At 42.7% G+C, this 17,283-nt stretch overlaps 1 protein-coding gene across 2 annotated transcripts in view; it reads right to left on the bottom strand.

Moving 5' to 3' along the window:
- Positions 1-2,848: 2,848 nt before the first annotated feature.
- crfb16 (cytokine receptor family member B16) overlaps positions 2,849-17,283 on the bottom strand; it is a 50,602-nt gene continuing 36,167 nt past the window's right edge. For both annotated transcript variants that reach the window (XM_048542861.2, XM_048542862.2), the window contains exons 3-7: positions 16,883-17,070; positions 12,801-12,925; positions 7,967-8,111; positions 6,670-6,824; positions 2,849-5,172 (exon numbers count right to left, since the gene is read on the bottom strand). In XM_048542861.2, the coding sequence (XP_048398818.1) occupies positions 4,996-5,172; positions 6,670-6,824; positions 7,967-8,111; positions 12,801-12,925; positions 16,883-17,070 (790 nt within the window). In that variant the 3' untranslated portion in view covers positions 2,849-4,995. The remainder of the gene's footprint in view (positions 5,173-6,669; positions 6,825-7,966; positions 8,112-12,800; positions 12,926-16,882; positions 17,071-17,283) is intronic.

The raw sequence follows: 17,283 nt of genomic DNA, 5'->3' as shown, positions 1-17,283 counted from the left end.
TGGGTTATTTTCCCTGGAGCATCAGAGACTGAGGAGTGACCTTATAGAGGTTTATAAAATCATGAGGGACCTGGATGGGGTGAATAACCAAGATCTTTTCTCTGGGGTAAGGAAGTCTAAAACTAGGGGGCACAGGTCTAAGGTGAGAGGAGAAAGATTTAACAGAGACCTAAGGGAGCACCTTTTTCATGCAGAGGGTGGTGCGTGTATGGAATGAGCTGCCAGAGGAAGTGGTGGAAGCTGGTACAATTACATTTAAAAGACATCTGGTTGGATATATGAATAGGAAAGGTTTAGAAGTGTATCAGCCAAATTCTGGCAAATGGGACTACATTAATTTAGGATTTCTGGTCAGCATGGATGAGTGGATCAAAGGGTCTATTTCTGTGCTGTACGTTGCTATAACTCTATGATTAGTGGAAATTTTAATGATTTTGGTTACTTAAGTGGAGGATGAGAGCCAGTGTGGAGAACTAAAATAATCATGGTAGAGCTAGTGAACAATGAGGCTGATGGGCAGAGGAGAGCAGGATACAAAACAATCAGAGAACTGTAAATGCTGGAATTCAGAAGCCAAAACAAAATTTGCTCAAGAAACATAGCAGTTCTGGCAACGAACGCTGATTTGCCCAGCAATGCTCACAATACACGAAAAAATTAACAAAATAAATTCTGATGTATCTCCTTTACCCCTTCTCAAGCACCTTGATAGCCTTCCTAATGTAGTAGCTAGAAATGGGCACATTATTTTATCATTGGCCTGACCAAGGTGCTATAAACAGTCAGTAAATCATCCCTGCTTTTGTACTTAGCATTTCAACTGATGAAGACCCAAAGGCTTTGCATCATGACTATGTAGTTATAATGTTACATATTTTGTAAAGAAGGCTAAGCTGTCTTAATGGGCACAGGACTCTACATATTGTCTCCTAGAAGTCACAACACAGTATTGTCAATTCCCTATGGCCAGAAAGAGAAGGCAAGTTGATGTGTTATCTTAGTAATAATCATAAGGGGAGACATTGAGAACTCAATTAGCTCCCGACAGCGCAATAGATCCTTCTAAAGATGTGAGAATTTAAATTTTCTGAGAAAGACAGGATGGAAGGATATGACTGGAAATTCCAAAGTAATTGACTTTGTTTCACAGAATGATGATTGATCAAAGTTAACACAGCAGCGAACTTAAGTTTTGACTTGTTTGGGACTGGTAATGCTGCACTATTTTGGCAGAAGAGCCCTGAGAGACACCATCTAGAGGGGGAAGAATTTTCAACAGGAAGGCAGACAAAAGCTGCCCAGCTAAAAGACTGCTTCACTGAACCAGGTTATAAATGGTCACAGTACTGTAAAAGTGAAATTAATGGCCTTCTCTCCATTAGAGGATATTCTTCCCAATCCAACTGCAGAAGCTCGATGCTGACTTAAAAGTTCAAAAATCTTTCACTTTGACAGTGAATTTTTAAGTACGTAACAAATCTACAGCAAAGATTGGCTGATCTCACTCGCGCTTTTGTACGCATCTTTTATCTGTAACAACTTTTAATCTTCACATTTGGACCTTAACTAATAACTGCAATACATTTTACTTTGTAACTTGCGGCAGCAGTTGTGTAAATCAACTAACTTGTATTATGTTTAAGATTAAATCTTTGCTGGTTATTTTTAAAATGGAACATTAAAAAAAATTAGAAGGATGTTTAAACAGTTATACAAATTCGCAGATAATGGGCCACTGTGCCGACACACCTGGTGTGATCATGATGTTTGTTAACTCTTCATTCAATATGTGCTTGTACCCGATGGCCTCTCTGTCCCTGGACTCTCTTCAGAACGGTGTTGTTAATATTTATTAATTATTTTTTATTAACGTAATAAAACAGGAAGTTCAAGATCAACTCCAAGATGGTGGTGGAGTAGATGGTTCCAGCCAGAGCTTATCTGTTTTGCCTGTTTTTTTTAAACCTCCCTCCTTACTGCCCGTGTTTTTATTTTCTCTTCTTCTGTCTTTTCGGTCTCTGGGCCTCAGACACCCAGCCCCAGCCTCTGACTCCCAGCCTGGAGTGGGGATGCCAGTGACCAGCGGCCTGGAGCGGGTAAGCCAATAACTAGTGGGCTGGGCAGGGACACCAGCAACCATTGGCCTGGAGCAGAGCGGGGCAGCAGCCCAGTGTGGGAGTGTGGCGGCAGCCAGTGGTTGGACCTTGTGGAGACATCCTGGGCTGGTCTGCTGGCCTGCTGGCAGAGAGACCTTGGAGAGAGACTGCGAATTTTGTCTTTTTAACTTTGCTTCTTGTTTTTCTGACCTATGGTTATACTGTGTATAGCTATAATGTAACTTTGTTTTTCTTCATTCTTGTATTCTGTAACTAAAGATTGTACATAGGTACTCTGTACCTACAACGGTGCGGTGTTGATAGCACTGTAGGTGGCAACTTATAAACTTCTCACGATACTCATTTGAGTAAATGTGACAATAAATCTAATTCTAATTCTAAGAAAATGCTGAATCTACTCAGTGGGTCTGACAGCATCTGTACAGACAGACAGAGAGAGAGACAGTGTCAATCATTTGTATCAAATACGACTGTTCTTCAGAAAATGGTACCAATATTCTCTCTGCTTCTTTCTACCAAATGCATAACCTACATATTTTTGTTTTATACATTACAACAATATATCCAGGGACATGTTTTAGATCAAATGAAAACTGCTTTTATTGGAAACTTCAGAGTGATCTGCAGGTTTATTTTTCCAACTTCAATTCACCTTATATTGTGACAGTAGTCATATAAAAAGAGCAAAATCAGAACTATTATTCCATACAACAATCCAATATTAAGAGACTTCTGGTTGTAACATCTACCTGCAGAATCTCTGAGTTAATGAACCAAGGTTTCGAATTAAGTAAGACAAGACCTCACAACCTCACTCTGTTTCTTTTACACTGGCTGTAGGACAGGGAGAACATCATCATAATAAGTAAATAATAATAATATTATGTACACTGCGGAAACCTTGAGGTAGTGATAATGTAGAGAGGAAGGGGTTCCTGACATAATGAGGTAGGTAGCAGGTTCTTCGCCTGTGAACATTCACTGTCCAGGTTCCCACTCAAACAGAAAAGCCACAACAGGACTTTGGAACTGTATTTGATTTGGATACCAACAGGGAGCTGGCCAGCACCTACCCTAGATCATCATAATATCATCCCATAGTTAATGGACTTTGGTCATTGGATCAAATCTAACGTAAAGGTGTGACCTAGATCAAAGACTTGAAGGGGACAGGACATATTACACACTCATAGTGAATCTACTTCAAAAACATAGTCCTTGATCGTGCGATATTGAGGAAAATGAAAAATATTTAAGTAAATGTAACAAATGTTTATTCTTATTTATAAATTAAAAATCATTTTTTTCAAGAATGTTGAAAATTTTGTGAGTCAAGGGACAGGAAAATTGTTCATTCAGAACCCTCAGTGTCACTGTCACTGACCCCAAGTCATGTCAAGGGCAGAGGAAGAGGGATCTCTGCTCTGTATTAACAGTGTACCTCTATCCCCCATAAACTCTCATTGAATACACTGACATACACAATACTGCTACTGTTTACTTAAGAAACCAAAGCAAGTGTGTTAGTCTAAAGGTAACAAAGTGTGGGGCTGGATGAACACAGCAGGCCAAGCAGCATCTTAGGAGCACAAAAGCTGACGTTTCGGGCCTAGACCCTTCATCAGAAAGAACAGATTTGGAACCAAAGTAATTGGCTGCAGTTACAATGCAGATCAACCAAAACCTAATTGAATGCCCGAGCAGGTTGGAGAGGAGTTGAATATCAATTAGAGATTGTAGATAGTACATCAATGAGTCAGGGATTGAGTGCATCACATGCTATGAGTTGACACCAAGCCATTCAGACTAATGCATCATGGATGTGAACTCCAGGACTGCGTTGATTATTGGTTAGAGAGCACATTCGATACAGAATGTCTAGACAGGATCTGGGAGGTATAGGGGACAGGGTGGTTCAATAGATATTAATTCCTAATTGCTACAGAGAAAGATCAGGCTCAGTTGTTATACTACGGTTAATGAGCTTGGCAACAGTTGCAAAATTAGGATTTTATGTGTAGAATGATGTACTGCTTGAAAGAGAGACAGAGGAGCACGCGTGATACCGGGGCAGCACAGTGGCTCAGTGGTTAGCACTGCAGCCTCACAGCGCCAGGGACCCGGGTTCAATTCCAGCCTCGGGTGACTGTCTGTGTGGAGTTTGCACGTTCTCCCCGTGTCTGCGTGGGTTTCCTCCGGGTCCTCCGGTTTCCTCCACAGTCTAAACACGTGCAGGCTAGGTGGATTGGCCATGCTAAATTGCCCGTAGTGTTCAGGGGTGTGTGGGTTGTAGGGGGATGGGTCTGGGTGGGATGCTTCAAGGGGTGGTGTGGACTTGTTGGGCTGAAGGGCTTGTTTCCTCACTGTAGGGAATCTAATCTGTAAATAACAGCACAATCTATGTCTTCCAATCTCAAAATCCTAGAAGTTACCCATGATATGTTGGCGGAGTCAACGGGCTGAAGAATACCCTCCCTTTTGTCCATATTGTGACTAGATGAGTGCATTAGTTGATCATTTAGGATCACCTAATACTTAGTTTAGGGATGCAGCCAAAGGAAGGGACAGAATCCCAGGCTTTTTTGGATTGTGGGAAGTGAATGGGTGTTGGGTCAATACAGGCCATCAAACATTTCAGCGCTTTGTGCCCGCTGAAATACTTGAAAGTCAAGAATGAGAATTTGCGTCCGACTGAATTTCAATCCAACTCCATGAGCAGCATGTCGCTGTGAATTTGTCATTTCATATTAAATTCTTTAAATACTTGTCCTGTTGCTTCCTAATTCAGAAGCTGCCAGTGCTGTCAGGATCAGTCTCCAATATCCTCTCCAACACTCATTTTCTATTTAACAATGCGATTGGGAAACATTCCCTGATATCATGAAGTTGATTGCCCAGCAGTCTGTATCTGTTTGCAGTGTGGACTCTCCTCCCGCGGCAGTGCTTGACATTGACTGAGTAACGGCTCTGACTGAAGCAGAACCTGCACGACATGGCAATACTCATGGCTGTGGTCCTCTTCACTCATGACGTCTACTCGATGGCTATCAAAGTTCTGTAAGAGAAATGTAAAGCAAAGAAAGCACTTCATTACAATGCCCTTGACACTTCCACTCCTTGTCTTAAATGACTCCATACCCACAAGGTACACCCGACGAAACAGCGGCGCTCTGGAAGCTTGTAATTTCAAATAAACCTGGATTGTAACCTGTTATCATGTGACTTCTGTCTTTATGCACCCAATTCCAACACCTGCATCTCCATAACATGAAGATTTCCAGTGTCCTATGCCCTAAGAGCTATTCTGACAGAAATATAATTCCTGATTGGGGATATTAGTTGGAAAATTGTCTAGGATGTATTCACTGACCATCCAGGTAGGGAGCTGTTTAGTTAGGCTGACAATCCGTCTACATTGAGGTGCCTTCTGTTTCAGAAACACCCAGGAAGGAAAGTTGTACTTGTTACAGATTGGCAAGTATCGGCTGTACAGTGTGTGCAGTGGACGTGAGGCAAGGTTTAACTCCAATGAAGTATTTTGTCCTGGAAAGGCGGAAGTGGATGAAATAGTTTTCCTCACGTTCTACTGGACACGCGAAAATGTAACTAAGTTGTTGAATGCAAAGGCAACGCACAATGCCAACCACCAAGGGCCTGAAATTTCACAGTTTAATTACTGAGAAGTTCATACTGCCTGCGGCCCAGTGTAACATTGGAAAACCGGCATATTGTGAGCCCAGATCCATTTTATGCACTACACTTCACCTCTATCATGTATCTTCGAGGTCAATGATACAGGATTTCAAGTGTTGACCTGGCAGTTCTACCTCTTTCTGTAGGTTATCCACATCAAAATGATATTGTGCAGAAGAATCTATCTCTAAAAAATGTACCCACTCACAAATGTTAAGGGCCAAAGTGGAACTAACTTGCACATGAAATTTGTATTGTCCTAATTGTGCTTCCATCTTACTTCCTGTCTAACTTAGTGCTTCTGGGGCTTGGTTGTTCATAGTGCCCTTATTCATGGTGGGGCTGTTTTATAGCTGGGTATTTAAAGTTTTCATCCTTATTTCCAAATTCGTCCATAACCATGTTATTGCCAATATAATTTCAGTAAAACTTCTCCTGTCTGACACTCCAAGGTTTTTGTCTTTCTCCAACTATGCCTTACAGTTCATCATTGACTTTCTTTGCTCCATCATTGCTGCAGGCAAGGCAACCAATCTGGACTTGAAGCTCTGGAATTTCCTCTTCCCTTCTACTTCTCCAGCTCTATCTCTACCTTCAACATGGTCCTTAAAATCCATCGTCTCTGACCAATGTTTAGTCCACTTGCCTTATTGTTTCCTTCTTTACCTCAGTATCATTGTTTCTGTATATAATCTGTCAACTGCTTTGGGACATTATATTACATTTGACCCTTATCCTATGAGCCCATCAAGTAGCAAATCTCAAACCAAGGTATCGTTTGCAGAGAAATTTATTGAGCATTTATAAAGAACAGGGCATGGGAGCTATATACAAGGACATGCATGTGATAGGCACTTACTGGAATGTAGGGAGTTGAGATTTTGGGAAGCCATGCAGATTGGGTTTGACAGAAGATCTTCCATGTGAGAAACAGGGAGACTATCAGAATGAAGACTCCAAGAAGTAACACTGTAGACACTGTTATAAGGGTCTCCTTGGATATGGTATCTGGAACTATAGAGTCAAGATCAGATTAATAGAGATTAGTAAAGCCTTAGGCTTGGTATCAAGGGTAATGAAGGGGATGAATGGAACTAAGGCATAGGTTAGCCAATGTCTAAACAAACAAACTCAAGAGGCTGGGTTGTCTCATAGTTGTCCTGACATGTAAGTTTACAGATTTCATCCTTGGTCGGGGACAGGCTAGCTAATTCTATGCATACTGAGTTCTAAACTCAATTGAAATATCAACCAAAAACAGGGATTAGTCTTTTCTTGAATTCATTCACAGGATGTGAGTTCCTGTGGTTATGTTAGCATTTATTGTCCAATGCTAATTGTCTTGGGGAAGATGATGGTGAGTGTCCTTCCGGAACTATTGCAGCGCTCAGAGTAGGCATACCCATTGTCCTGCTTGGGAATAAGTTCCAGCATGTCGGCCCAGCAGCAGTGAAGGACAGTAATATAGTTCCAAGGCAGGATGATAGTGTGTGGCTTGGAGGAAACTTTGCGGGTGTTGGTGGTGTTCCCAGCTATCTGCTGCCTTTAGTCTTCTCACAATAAAATTGGATTTGGAAGTTCTTGCCAAAGTAGCATTAATGAGTTGCTGTTGTGCCCTGTGTAGATGGTACCTAATGTTTCCTTAGTAACAGAGGAAGTGAGGGCTGATTGGTCCTAAATGCCATTGAGCTTCTTGTGTGTTTTTGGAGTTGCACTCATCAATGTAAAGGAGGAGTATTCCATCACATTCCTGACTTGTGCCTTGAAGACAGTAAACACTGTTGTGGAATAACTTCAGTGGCGAGAAAACTTCCGAAAACAATTACTGAGATTAAAATTAATAGTCACTGGTTGAAATATGGATTGATTCACAGAGTCATCACAGATTTGATAAGGGAAAATTGTGTCTAATTAACTGCTGGCATGATTTTTGATGAAGTAACACAGAGGGCTACTGAGGAAAAGGCCATTGATGTGCTGCCCATGGATTTTCAAAAGGCACTTTAGAGGGCCACATAACAGACTTGTGCAGAAAGTTTTAGATCACAGCATTAACCCCATGTCACATTTATTTTGCCCAGAAATAATTTTGACATAGCACAAGAAAATATTGGAAGCTGTTATGGCTATGTCTTGGTCAATGAAAATGAACTCACCATCATTGGCTGACTCGCATACTGGGTCACTATGGTTGCTGAACTTGTTATATTCTGAAATGAAAAGTTGAGCTTGAAAACAATACAGGACTCCCTTCTGCAGGACAATACTGTAAAGATTCTGGTCTATGGAAGTATTCATAATCTGAAATCGAAAACAGGAACCAGAATTGGGTGGGTAAACCACATTCTTCAGTGAAAAGAGTAACAGTCATAGAGCTCAGCATGGAGGCTGGCATGGATTATTCAAGCCCTTCAATCAGTTATAGAGTCATAAGTCTTAACGCACAGAAATAGACCCTTTGGTCCAACCAGATAACTGGATCAACCACAAGTAATGCCAGGGTTACAGGGATAGGTAGAGGGTTGAGTCTGGATGGGATGCTCTTCAGAGAGTCAGTGTGAGCTTGTTGGGTCAAATGCCCTGTTTGCACACGGTAGGGATTCTATGAATGCATGCCAAATATAATCCCAAACTAAACTAGTCCCACCTGCTTGCTCCTGCTCCAAACTTTTCCTATTCATGTATCTATCTACATGTCTTTTAAACATCCACTATTTCTTCAGGGAGTTCATTCTACATGTGAACCACCCTCTGTGAAAAAAGTTGCTCTCATATCTTAACTAAATCTTTCTCCTCTTGCCTTATAAATATGCCCCCTAGTCTTGAAATTCCCCATCCTAGGGAAAAGACAACTACCATTAACTCTATCTGTTCCTCTTATTATTTTATAAACTTCTATCAGATCGCCTCTCAACCTCCGACGCTCCAGTGAGAAAAGTCCCAGCCTATCCAGCCTTTCTTTACAACTCAAACCTTGCATACTCAGCAACATCCTGGTAAATTTCCTCTCCAGCTTGATAATATCCTTCAACCTGGGTGACGAAAACAGGCCTCGCCAATGTCCTGTACAACCTCACACAACATCACAACTCCTATGCACAAAGGGCTGAGCCATGAAAGCGAGTATGTCAAACGCCTTTTTAAACAATTCTGTCTACATGTGATATAAACTTCAACGAAGCCCTAGGTCCCTCTGTTCTACAATACTACCCAAGACCCTACCATTTATTGTATAAGCCCTAACCCTTGTTTGTTGTACCAAAATGCAATACTGCGCATTTATCTTGATTGGACTCCATTTTCCATTTTTCTGGCCATTGACTCATTTGATCAAGATCCCTTTGAAATCTTACAAAAAACTTCTTCATTGTCGGCTATGCCACCAATTTCAGAGTCGTCTGCAAACTTACGAATCATGCCTTTGACGTTCTCATGCAAATCATTTATATAAATGACAAAAGAGGACCCAGAACAGACTCTGTGGAACACCGCCGATCACAGGCCTCCAGTTCAAATAGGAACTCTCCACCAACACTGTGTCTTCTACTATTAAGCCAATTATGTATCCAATTGGCAAACTCACCCTGAATCCTATGTGATCTGACTTTTCTAATTAGTCCATCACGTGGAATCTTGACAAAGGCTTTACCAAAATCTAAATAAGCAACGTCTACTGCTCTGCCATCATCAATGTGTTTGGTAACTTCCTCAAAAAAACTAAGTTTCAGAGACACGGTCTTCTTTGCACAAAACCATGTTCACGATCCCTAATCAATATTTGCCTTTGAAAATGTCCGTAAATCCTATCTTCGAAATATCACCTCCAACAATTTACCCACTAGTGAAGTCAGACTCAGGTCTACAGTTCCCTGGTTTCTCCTAACAACTTTTCTTAAACAAAGGTACAACATCAGCCACCCTCCAGTCATCAAGCACCTCACCTATAGTTCTACACAACGTAAATATTTCTGCAAGGGCTCTCATAATTTCCTCCCTCACATCCCTCACTGTCCTGGGATACATTCGATCAGACCTTCTGACCTTCCTCTTCTGAAAAGTAAATTGTTTTTAAAACATCGAAGTTTATTTCCCCGCATTCTCTAGACTCCATATCTTTCTCTACAAAATATGTTGACGTGAAATATTCATTTAGTTTCTCTCCCAATGTCCTGGAGCCACTCTGCCATTTCATCTGATCATGGTTGATCCATGCTCCAATGCCATTTTCCAAAGTGAGCTCCAGGTTCTTTGATGGTGGTAACAGGCTGAGCCAAGAGTGACAGTGAAAGATGGGTGAAGCGCAGCTGAGGCTGGGGCTATGTGGAATGGAGCCAGGATCACTTCCGATTTGGTTGATTACAAAATATGAGGTCAAGGCTCTTATGGCGAGGAGTCGGGAACAGTGATGTGGAAGAGTCGAGTCTGGGGCAGCGAGGGGGCGGAGTCGAGTCTGGGGCAGCGAGGGGGCGGAGTCGAGTCTGGGGCAGCGAGGGGGCGGAGTCGAGTCGAACAGTGAGCAGCAGGAGGAGTCCAGTCTGGAACAGCGAGGTGGGGAGGAGTCGCGTCTTGAACAGTGAGGGGTGGAGTCTGCAACTGTGATGGGGGAAGAGACAGTAAGTGGTAGGAGGAGTCAGGAAAAATGAGGGGTGGAGTCAGTAAGTGAAGGGAGGAGTTTAGAGCAGTGACGGGGAGGAGTCAGGAAGAGTGGAAAGGGACTGCTTGAGGAGCTTTGGTAGTTTAGGAGAGAGGGATGTGAAGAGTAGAACCAGGAGCACTAGTGAAAGGCAAGGGTATGAACTTTTATGAGTAGTGAACTCAGGAGGTTACCTGATACAAGCAGAATCAGCAGAGCCTGGAATAAAAAGAATTATCGAAGATCACATAATTTGGAGTGTTAGCTATAGTATATTGTGCCAAATACTGCTGGAGAATTAATGGTGTTTATGATGTACACCATTAATAGTGTGCAAATCAGCCAGCACATTAAAAGCCTAACATTAAGTACATTGTAAAATATGAGTAGATTTTATGTATTAGCTGATCATTAAACTCACAACAGAAATTTCACTCTGGTGGTGAAGTGTTAAATGCTCTTTAACAAAGTGATCATTGTAAATGTAAGGCTACTCAGCCTCTTTGGGCCAAAGCAAGAGCAATTTAAAATGTTGAACTATATTCCTGCATATGACAACAACTTTGATTTATATAATGCCATCAACATAATGTTTAACATGTGTGCTACACCACTGAGACGCATGAAGAGGTATTAGGCCAGTGACCAAAAGCTTGGTCAAAGAGGTAGGTTTTAAGAAGCCTCTTAAAGGAGCAAAGAGACATGGACAGGTGTAGGGAGGGAGTTCCTCAGGACTTCAGCAGATGATGGCACTGTCACCAATAGTGAAGCGATTAAAACTAGGGATGTACAAGTGGTCAGAATTATTTCCCTGCAGCAGTTCAAGAAGGTAGCTCACCACCACCTTCTTAAGGGCAACTAGGGATACACAACAAACGCTGGCTAGCCAGCCGCACCCACATCCCACAAATGGTTAAAAGAATCCCAAATCTCATATATATTAAAATCAAGATATTGCTTAACTGTGAACTAATGTAGGACAACATGCATAGGGGTGATGGGTGAAAAGAACTGGATATAAGTTAGCACATGGATGGTAAAATGTTTCAGACCTCAGGTTTAGAGAGTGTCAAGTGGGAGAAAATAGCCAGGACTGCATTACAATATTCATGTCAAGAAGTCACAAAGACATGAGTGAAGATGAGCTGAGGTGGGGAGACAGATATCACAGAGATAGAAACAGGGCAGCTTGATGATGCTGTTTTTGGAGGCACTTCTTGAGATGAGATATGACAGACCAAACATGTAAACCATCTGAACCAGCCTTAGCAAGGCGAGAGGGTTGGAGTCAGTGCTAGGGATTGGCATTGGTGGCAGAAACTGAAGACAATGGTTTTGACCTTCCAAATACTTAATTGTTGGAAATTTCTGCTCATCTAACATTGGGTTTCGGGGAAACAGTGTGACAATTTAGAGACAGTAAAGGGACGGTGAGGTGGACCACACAAAGAAACTGATGTTGAGTTTTCAGACGATGTTGCCTGGATGCCTACACGCAAATATGAAATAGGGATGTGGGATCGAGAATTGATCCTTAGAGTACGCCAAAGTGAATACTGAGAGAATGAGAAGTGAAACCATTGCAGGTGGCCTTCTGGTTATAATTCAATAGAAATGTGGTGAACCAAGTGAGAGCAGACCCAGCCAGCTGGACCACAGCACAGTGATGATGAAGGATCATAGTTTCATTTACTGTGTCAGAGACTGCAGGCAGGTTGAGGGGGACAAGGAAGGAAGGTCTCGTTCTGTCTCAGTGAAGACATTTGTGATTTTCAGAGCAGTCGTTGATACTTAGGACAGAGCAGAAGTCTAATTAAAGGGATGAAAACTCTAGAGTTCCAGGTAAAATTGGAGCCGATCTGGGATGTAACAGTACATTCAAGGGAAAAGGAAGTTGAAAGGGTCAGAGAGGGTTTAGAGTGACAAGGGTGGTTATTTTGGTAGGAGTTGAGATGGCAGCAATTAAGGGCTAGGGCACTAAATTGTTGGTAGATATTTTTAAAACTAAATCATTTAAAGTCTTTACTGTTTGAATTTTCCCTTCAGTCTATTTTTTACCTTTCTGTTAATCCACTCGTTTCTGATTTCTCTTTAATTTACCCCATTGCCTTTTCCTTTATTCCTCTGTTTCTTTAGTTGCATTCCATATGGAAAAACATTCAATCCCATTGTTCGCTATTCCAAGTTGCCCCATTGCTCTCACTGGTTCCTTACCCACTCATACGTTCAGATTACAGTAAGAAAGATCTCCAACTCAAGGGTGCAGGCAGAAGAATTGACGCTGTGCTCTATATTCTAACTCCCATGAGGTCCTTTCCCATATTTCACACGGTATCTGATCCCAGCAAGCTACTTACCTGCTGGTCCGCAGCTTTTTCCCAGTAATAAATACGAGCATTGATGTTCTTCTTTACATCACTAACATTAATGGCTCGCAACCCACCGCTCCCTTTGACTGTCAGGCTCGGTGTTGTGAGATTGGCTGCAAAAGGGAAGACGTACATTTATGTAAGCACTCTTCGCAACTACTGAATGTCTCAAAACACTTTACCTGGGTAACCAGTAATGTACTTTTTTTAAAAGTGCCAACACTGTTGCAAGAAACACAGGAACAATTATGGATACAAATAGCTCTGCTAAACAAGAATGTGAAAATGACCAGAAAATCTGGTTTGTGTGATGTTTATTGAGGGGTAAGTATTACCCAAGACACATGAGTCATCTCCTTTGTTCTTCTTTAAGACAGTGCCAGGGGATTAATGTTAGCGACTCAAGCAGGGAGCTAGAGCTTCAGTTTAATGTCTCATCGAAAGGACGACACCTCTGACAGTGCATCGCTCCTCCGTACTGCACCGGAGTATCAGTCTAGATTGTTGTTCCTAGCCCTGTTATGGATTTTGAATCAGGAATCTTGTGACTCGGAGGTGGCGGGGGTTGCCAATTGAACAGCAGCCAAGTAACCAAAACAACAAACACAGCTAACAATATAACAATGTTAAATTACTAAATAAAAACCAAACCAGTTCTGAGCAAGGGTCACCAGACCCGAAACGTTTACTCTGTTTTCTCTTCCACAGCTGCTGCCAGACCTGCTGAGCTTTTCCAGCAACTTCGTTTTTGTTGCCAATGTTAAATTACTTGCTATTTCTTGATTAAGAAACCTGACATTTTGAGAAATCCAAATGTGTTGTTTCATTCTTCATTTAAAATTGCTGAGTGGGCAGACACAGCCTGCTTCTGGGTGACAGTTCACCAGACACTGATTCTTGCTGGGGTACCCAAAGATAAAATTTAACCTCAACAGGCCTAACCATCAAAATAACTCCTTAACAATTTTTACCAAAGATGGCTGCTATATTAGTGGTTATTCTGTTTCCGATAAAGGATAATGAATGGATAGCATGCATTGACAGAAACATGTAGGTCCGTAAATAGCATCAAGGTGTCCATAAATTTGATTTTGTGCGAAGAGAAATTTGGGCGCTTTGGTTTAATAGGTAACTTGATAGGTTGTGGAATAAATGCACTTGTTCACTTTCTAATGATGAGGTGGGAGGCATGGGTTTTTACTTGTGCTTAATCTCTCCTCACATTAAGTCAGAAAGTTATCAGTCGAGGTCCATATTGAAGGATTAAGGATATATATACAGTGCCGCTGCAAAGCAGGCCTGAAGGTGTGCTGTATTATCTGAAACTCAGAACTTCTGGTCGCTTTTTGAGTACAGTGAGATCTTCTTCAGACTTAAGGTACTGACTCTGTTTCACTGTAGTTGTCAGCGAGCTCGCTGAGTTGGTTGTTCAGTGGTGCGCAGACGTTTCATTAGCCTTCCAGGCAACGTCATTTGACTGCTATCCTCGATAGCATTTGGCTGGTATCCCCACCTGTCACGCAGGAAACCGGGGTTCAATTCTCCGCCGGGAAGGCTCTAAGTGCGTTTTCTTTACCTTCCCTGGTAGTCTAGTGGTTAGGATTCGGTGCTCTCACCGCCTCAGCCCAGGTTTGTTTCCCAGTCAGGGGATGGAGGCTCTGGAGCGGCACGGTGGCTCAGTGGTTAGCACTGCAGCCTCACAGCGCCAGGGACCCAGGTTCAATTCCATCTCGGGCAACTATCTGTGTGGAGTTTGCACATTCTCCCCGTGTCTGCGTGGGTTTCCTCTGGGTGCTCCAGTTTCCTCCCACAGTACAAAGATGCGCAGGTGAGATGGATTGGCCATGCTAAATTGCCTGTAGTGTCCAGGGATGCGTAGATTAGGTGGGATTAGATTAGAATAGATTCCCCACAGTGTGGAAACAGGCCCTTCGGCCCAACAAGTCCCTTGAAGCATCCCATCCAGAATCAACCCCCATAACTCACACACCCCTGAACACTACGGGCAGCTTAGCATGGCTGAGCCACCTAGCCTGCACATCTTTTGCACTGTGGGAGGACACTCATGCAGACACGGGGACAATATGCAAACTCCACACAGACAGTTGCACGAGGCTGGGATCGAACCCAGCTCTCTGGCGCTATGAGGCTGCGGTGCTACTCACTGAGCCACCATGCCGCCCCAGGTTATAGGAGGATGGGGCTGGATGGGATGCACTGAGGGTCAGTGTGGACTTGCTGAGCCAAAGGGCCAGTTTCCACACTGTAGGGATTCTGTGATCATCAGTGCACCCTCTAATGGAAGCTATGGTATTCTGCTTCATTCCAGATTTATATGATCTTCTGACATGATGGTCTTGTCGCATCCAGTTCTGTTGCTTTTACAGTGGTCTGTATAAGGGGTCTATTTCTATATGTTTGTTAATGTCCTGTGTTGGGAACCAGACTTCCAGGAATTCCCTTCCATGTCTGGTGTTCGCTTGTCCAGATGGTCACTTTGACCCAGTTGAACTGATGGCCCTCATTTTCTGTGCATATCAAAGTAAGCAAATATTGGCTGCGTCTTTTTACTGCCAGCTGGCGTTCATGTATCCGGGTCGTCAGTTTCCTCCCTGTTTGTCCAAAGTCTTCAATCTTTGGCAACAACATCTTATCAAATATGAATTTCCCTACAGCGGAGGAAAAACAACAAACCAGTCCCGTTCTTCGATGCAATGGCAGAGAGACTGACTAACAGCAAACTCTGGACACAAATATACAGGAAGGCCTCGCACATGGGCCAAATCCTTAACTTCCACAGCAACTACCCCACCAAATGCAAACGGATCTGCATCACAGTGCAACATTCCAAAATTCCGGAGAATGGAAGAGGAGCACCTACATAAAGTTTTCACCCACAATGGACACCCAAGAAGTTTTGTCCACAGATGCCTACAAAATAAATGACAGTCAGAGGACACAGTACAACAGGAGGACCTAGCAATGCTACTCTATGTCAAAAATATATCAGAAATGACCACCAGACTCCGAAGACTGGATAAGATCATGACTGCACACAAGCCTACAGCAACACTGCACCAAATGTAATCAAAGACCAAAGACCTCATACCGTCAGTAAACAAGACCAATGTGATATACAGAATACCATGCAGCAAGTTCAATCAACATTGTATTGGACAAACAGGGAGGAAAGTGACAACCAGGATATACGAACACCAAGTGGCTATAAAAAGGCACGGCCAATATTCATTTGTCTCAATGCACACAGGCAATGACGGCCATCAGTTTAACTGGGACAAAATGGCCGTACGCGGACAAGCAAACACCCGACGTGCCAGGGAATTTCTGGAAGCCTGGTTCTCAACACGGGACTCCATTAACAAACACATAGAAAGAGACCCCTTTAGATAGATCGCTGCTAAAACTACAGAACCAAGAGCAACAAGACCATCAAACCAGAGGATCATATGAATCCAAAAGGAAGCAGAACACCAACGCTTCGATTCGAGCTGACACTGATGATGTTGCCTAGAAAGGTAACGAAACGTCTGCAAACCACAGAACAACCGGCTCAGTGAGATAACGAACAACAGCATCCACAACCCGAGCTACAAATTTTCGCTAATATCTGTTTCACAGTGGACAGATGGTACCAGACCAGATTTTTGCCAACACTTTGTTTTCATTTCAGATTTCCAGCATCCATGGTACTTTGCATTTGTTGTTGCCCTATGAGATCCAAGTCATTAAACTGAGGCGATGCGTCCCTGCTCATTTGGCCAGTAATGCCCCATGGTAATATGGAATGGAAGACCATTCTGTTTTACTTTTCTCCTCTAAGCAATGTCATCGATATTGCTAGGTTACAGTATGTTGGCCCTTCAAATTAATTTCCAGGCCTCAAAATACCAAGGGTAAATACTGGCATTGGACTGGACATAGTTGGCATTGATGCTGCGTGTTATTGGATGTGCCTATACAAAAACAGAAGCTGCCCAAATTTGCTTATCTATGTTCCTCGTGTTGCTGTTGAAACAGAACAATCAGACTTCACTGCGTGAGATACTTACTCTCTTTACGATTGAAGAGTTTGCTGAGGTTTGCCCATTTGGAAGTGATGTTTCCAAGTTGGGCCCGTACCTTCAGATCATAATCCACATCTGATGATATGTCCATCGTGACATCACAAGATGTTTCAGTCATGCCAGAGCATTCCGAGATTGCCACCCAAGTCTTCTTGTGATTTCTCTCAAACTCACTGGAACGGGGGAGGAGCAAGTACAATAAATGTCACTTTACATCTGGAAGGGTTCTGGTCCCAAAAGCTCCCAACTCATCACTGCCTTTGTTCCCCACCTTGCCATTCTACAGTAAAATGAAAATGTACAAGGAAGCTATTCAGAGCAGCAGTTTTGGCTTTCCCCAAGTTTGCAACTGTTTCATACCCTTGATATCTATGCAGAGTCAGCGA

This window comes from Stegostoma tigrinum, chromosome 14, assembly GCF_030684315.1.
Source record: "Stegostoma tigrinum isolate sSteTig4 chromosome 14, sSteTig4.hap1, whole genome shotgun sequence".
In the NCBI taxonomy this organism is placed as follows: Eukaryota; Metazoa; Chordata; class Chondrichthyes; order Orectolobiformes; family Stegostomatidae; genus Stegostoma; species Stegostoma tigrinum.
The sequence above is the reverse complement of the archived record's forward strand: the minus strand, read 5'-3'. Positions and strand labels throughout refer to the sequence as shown.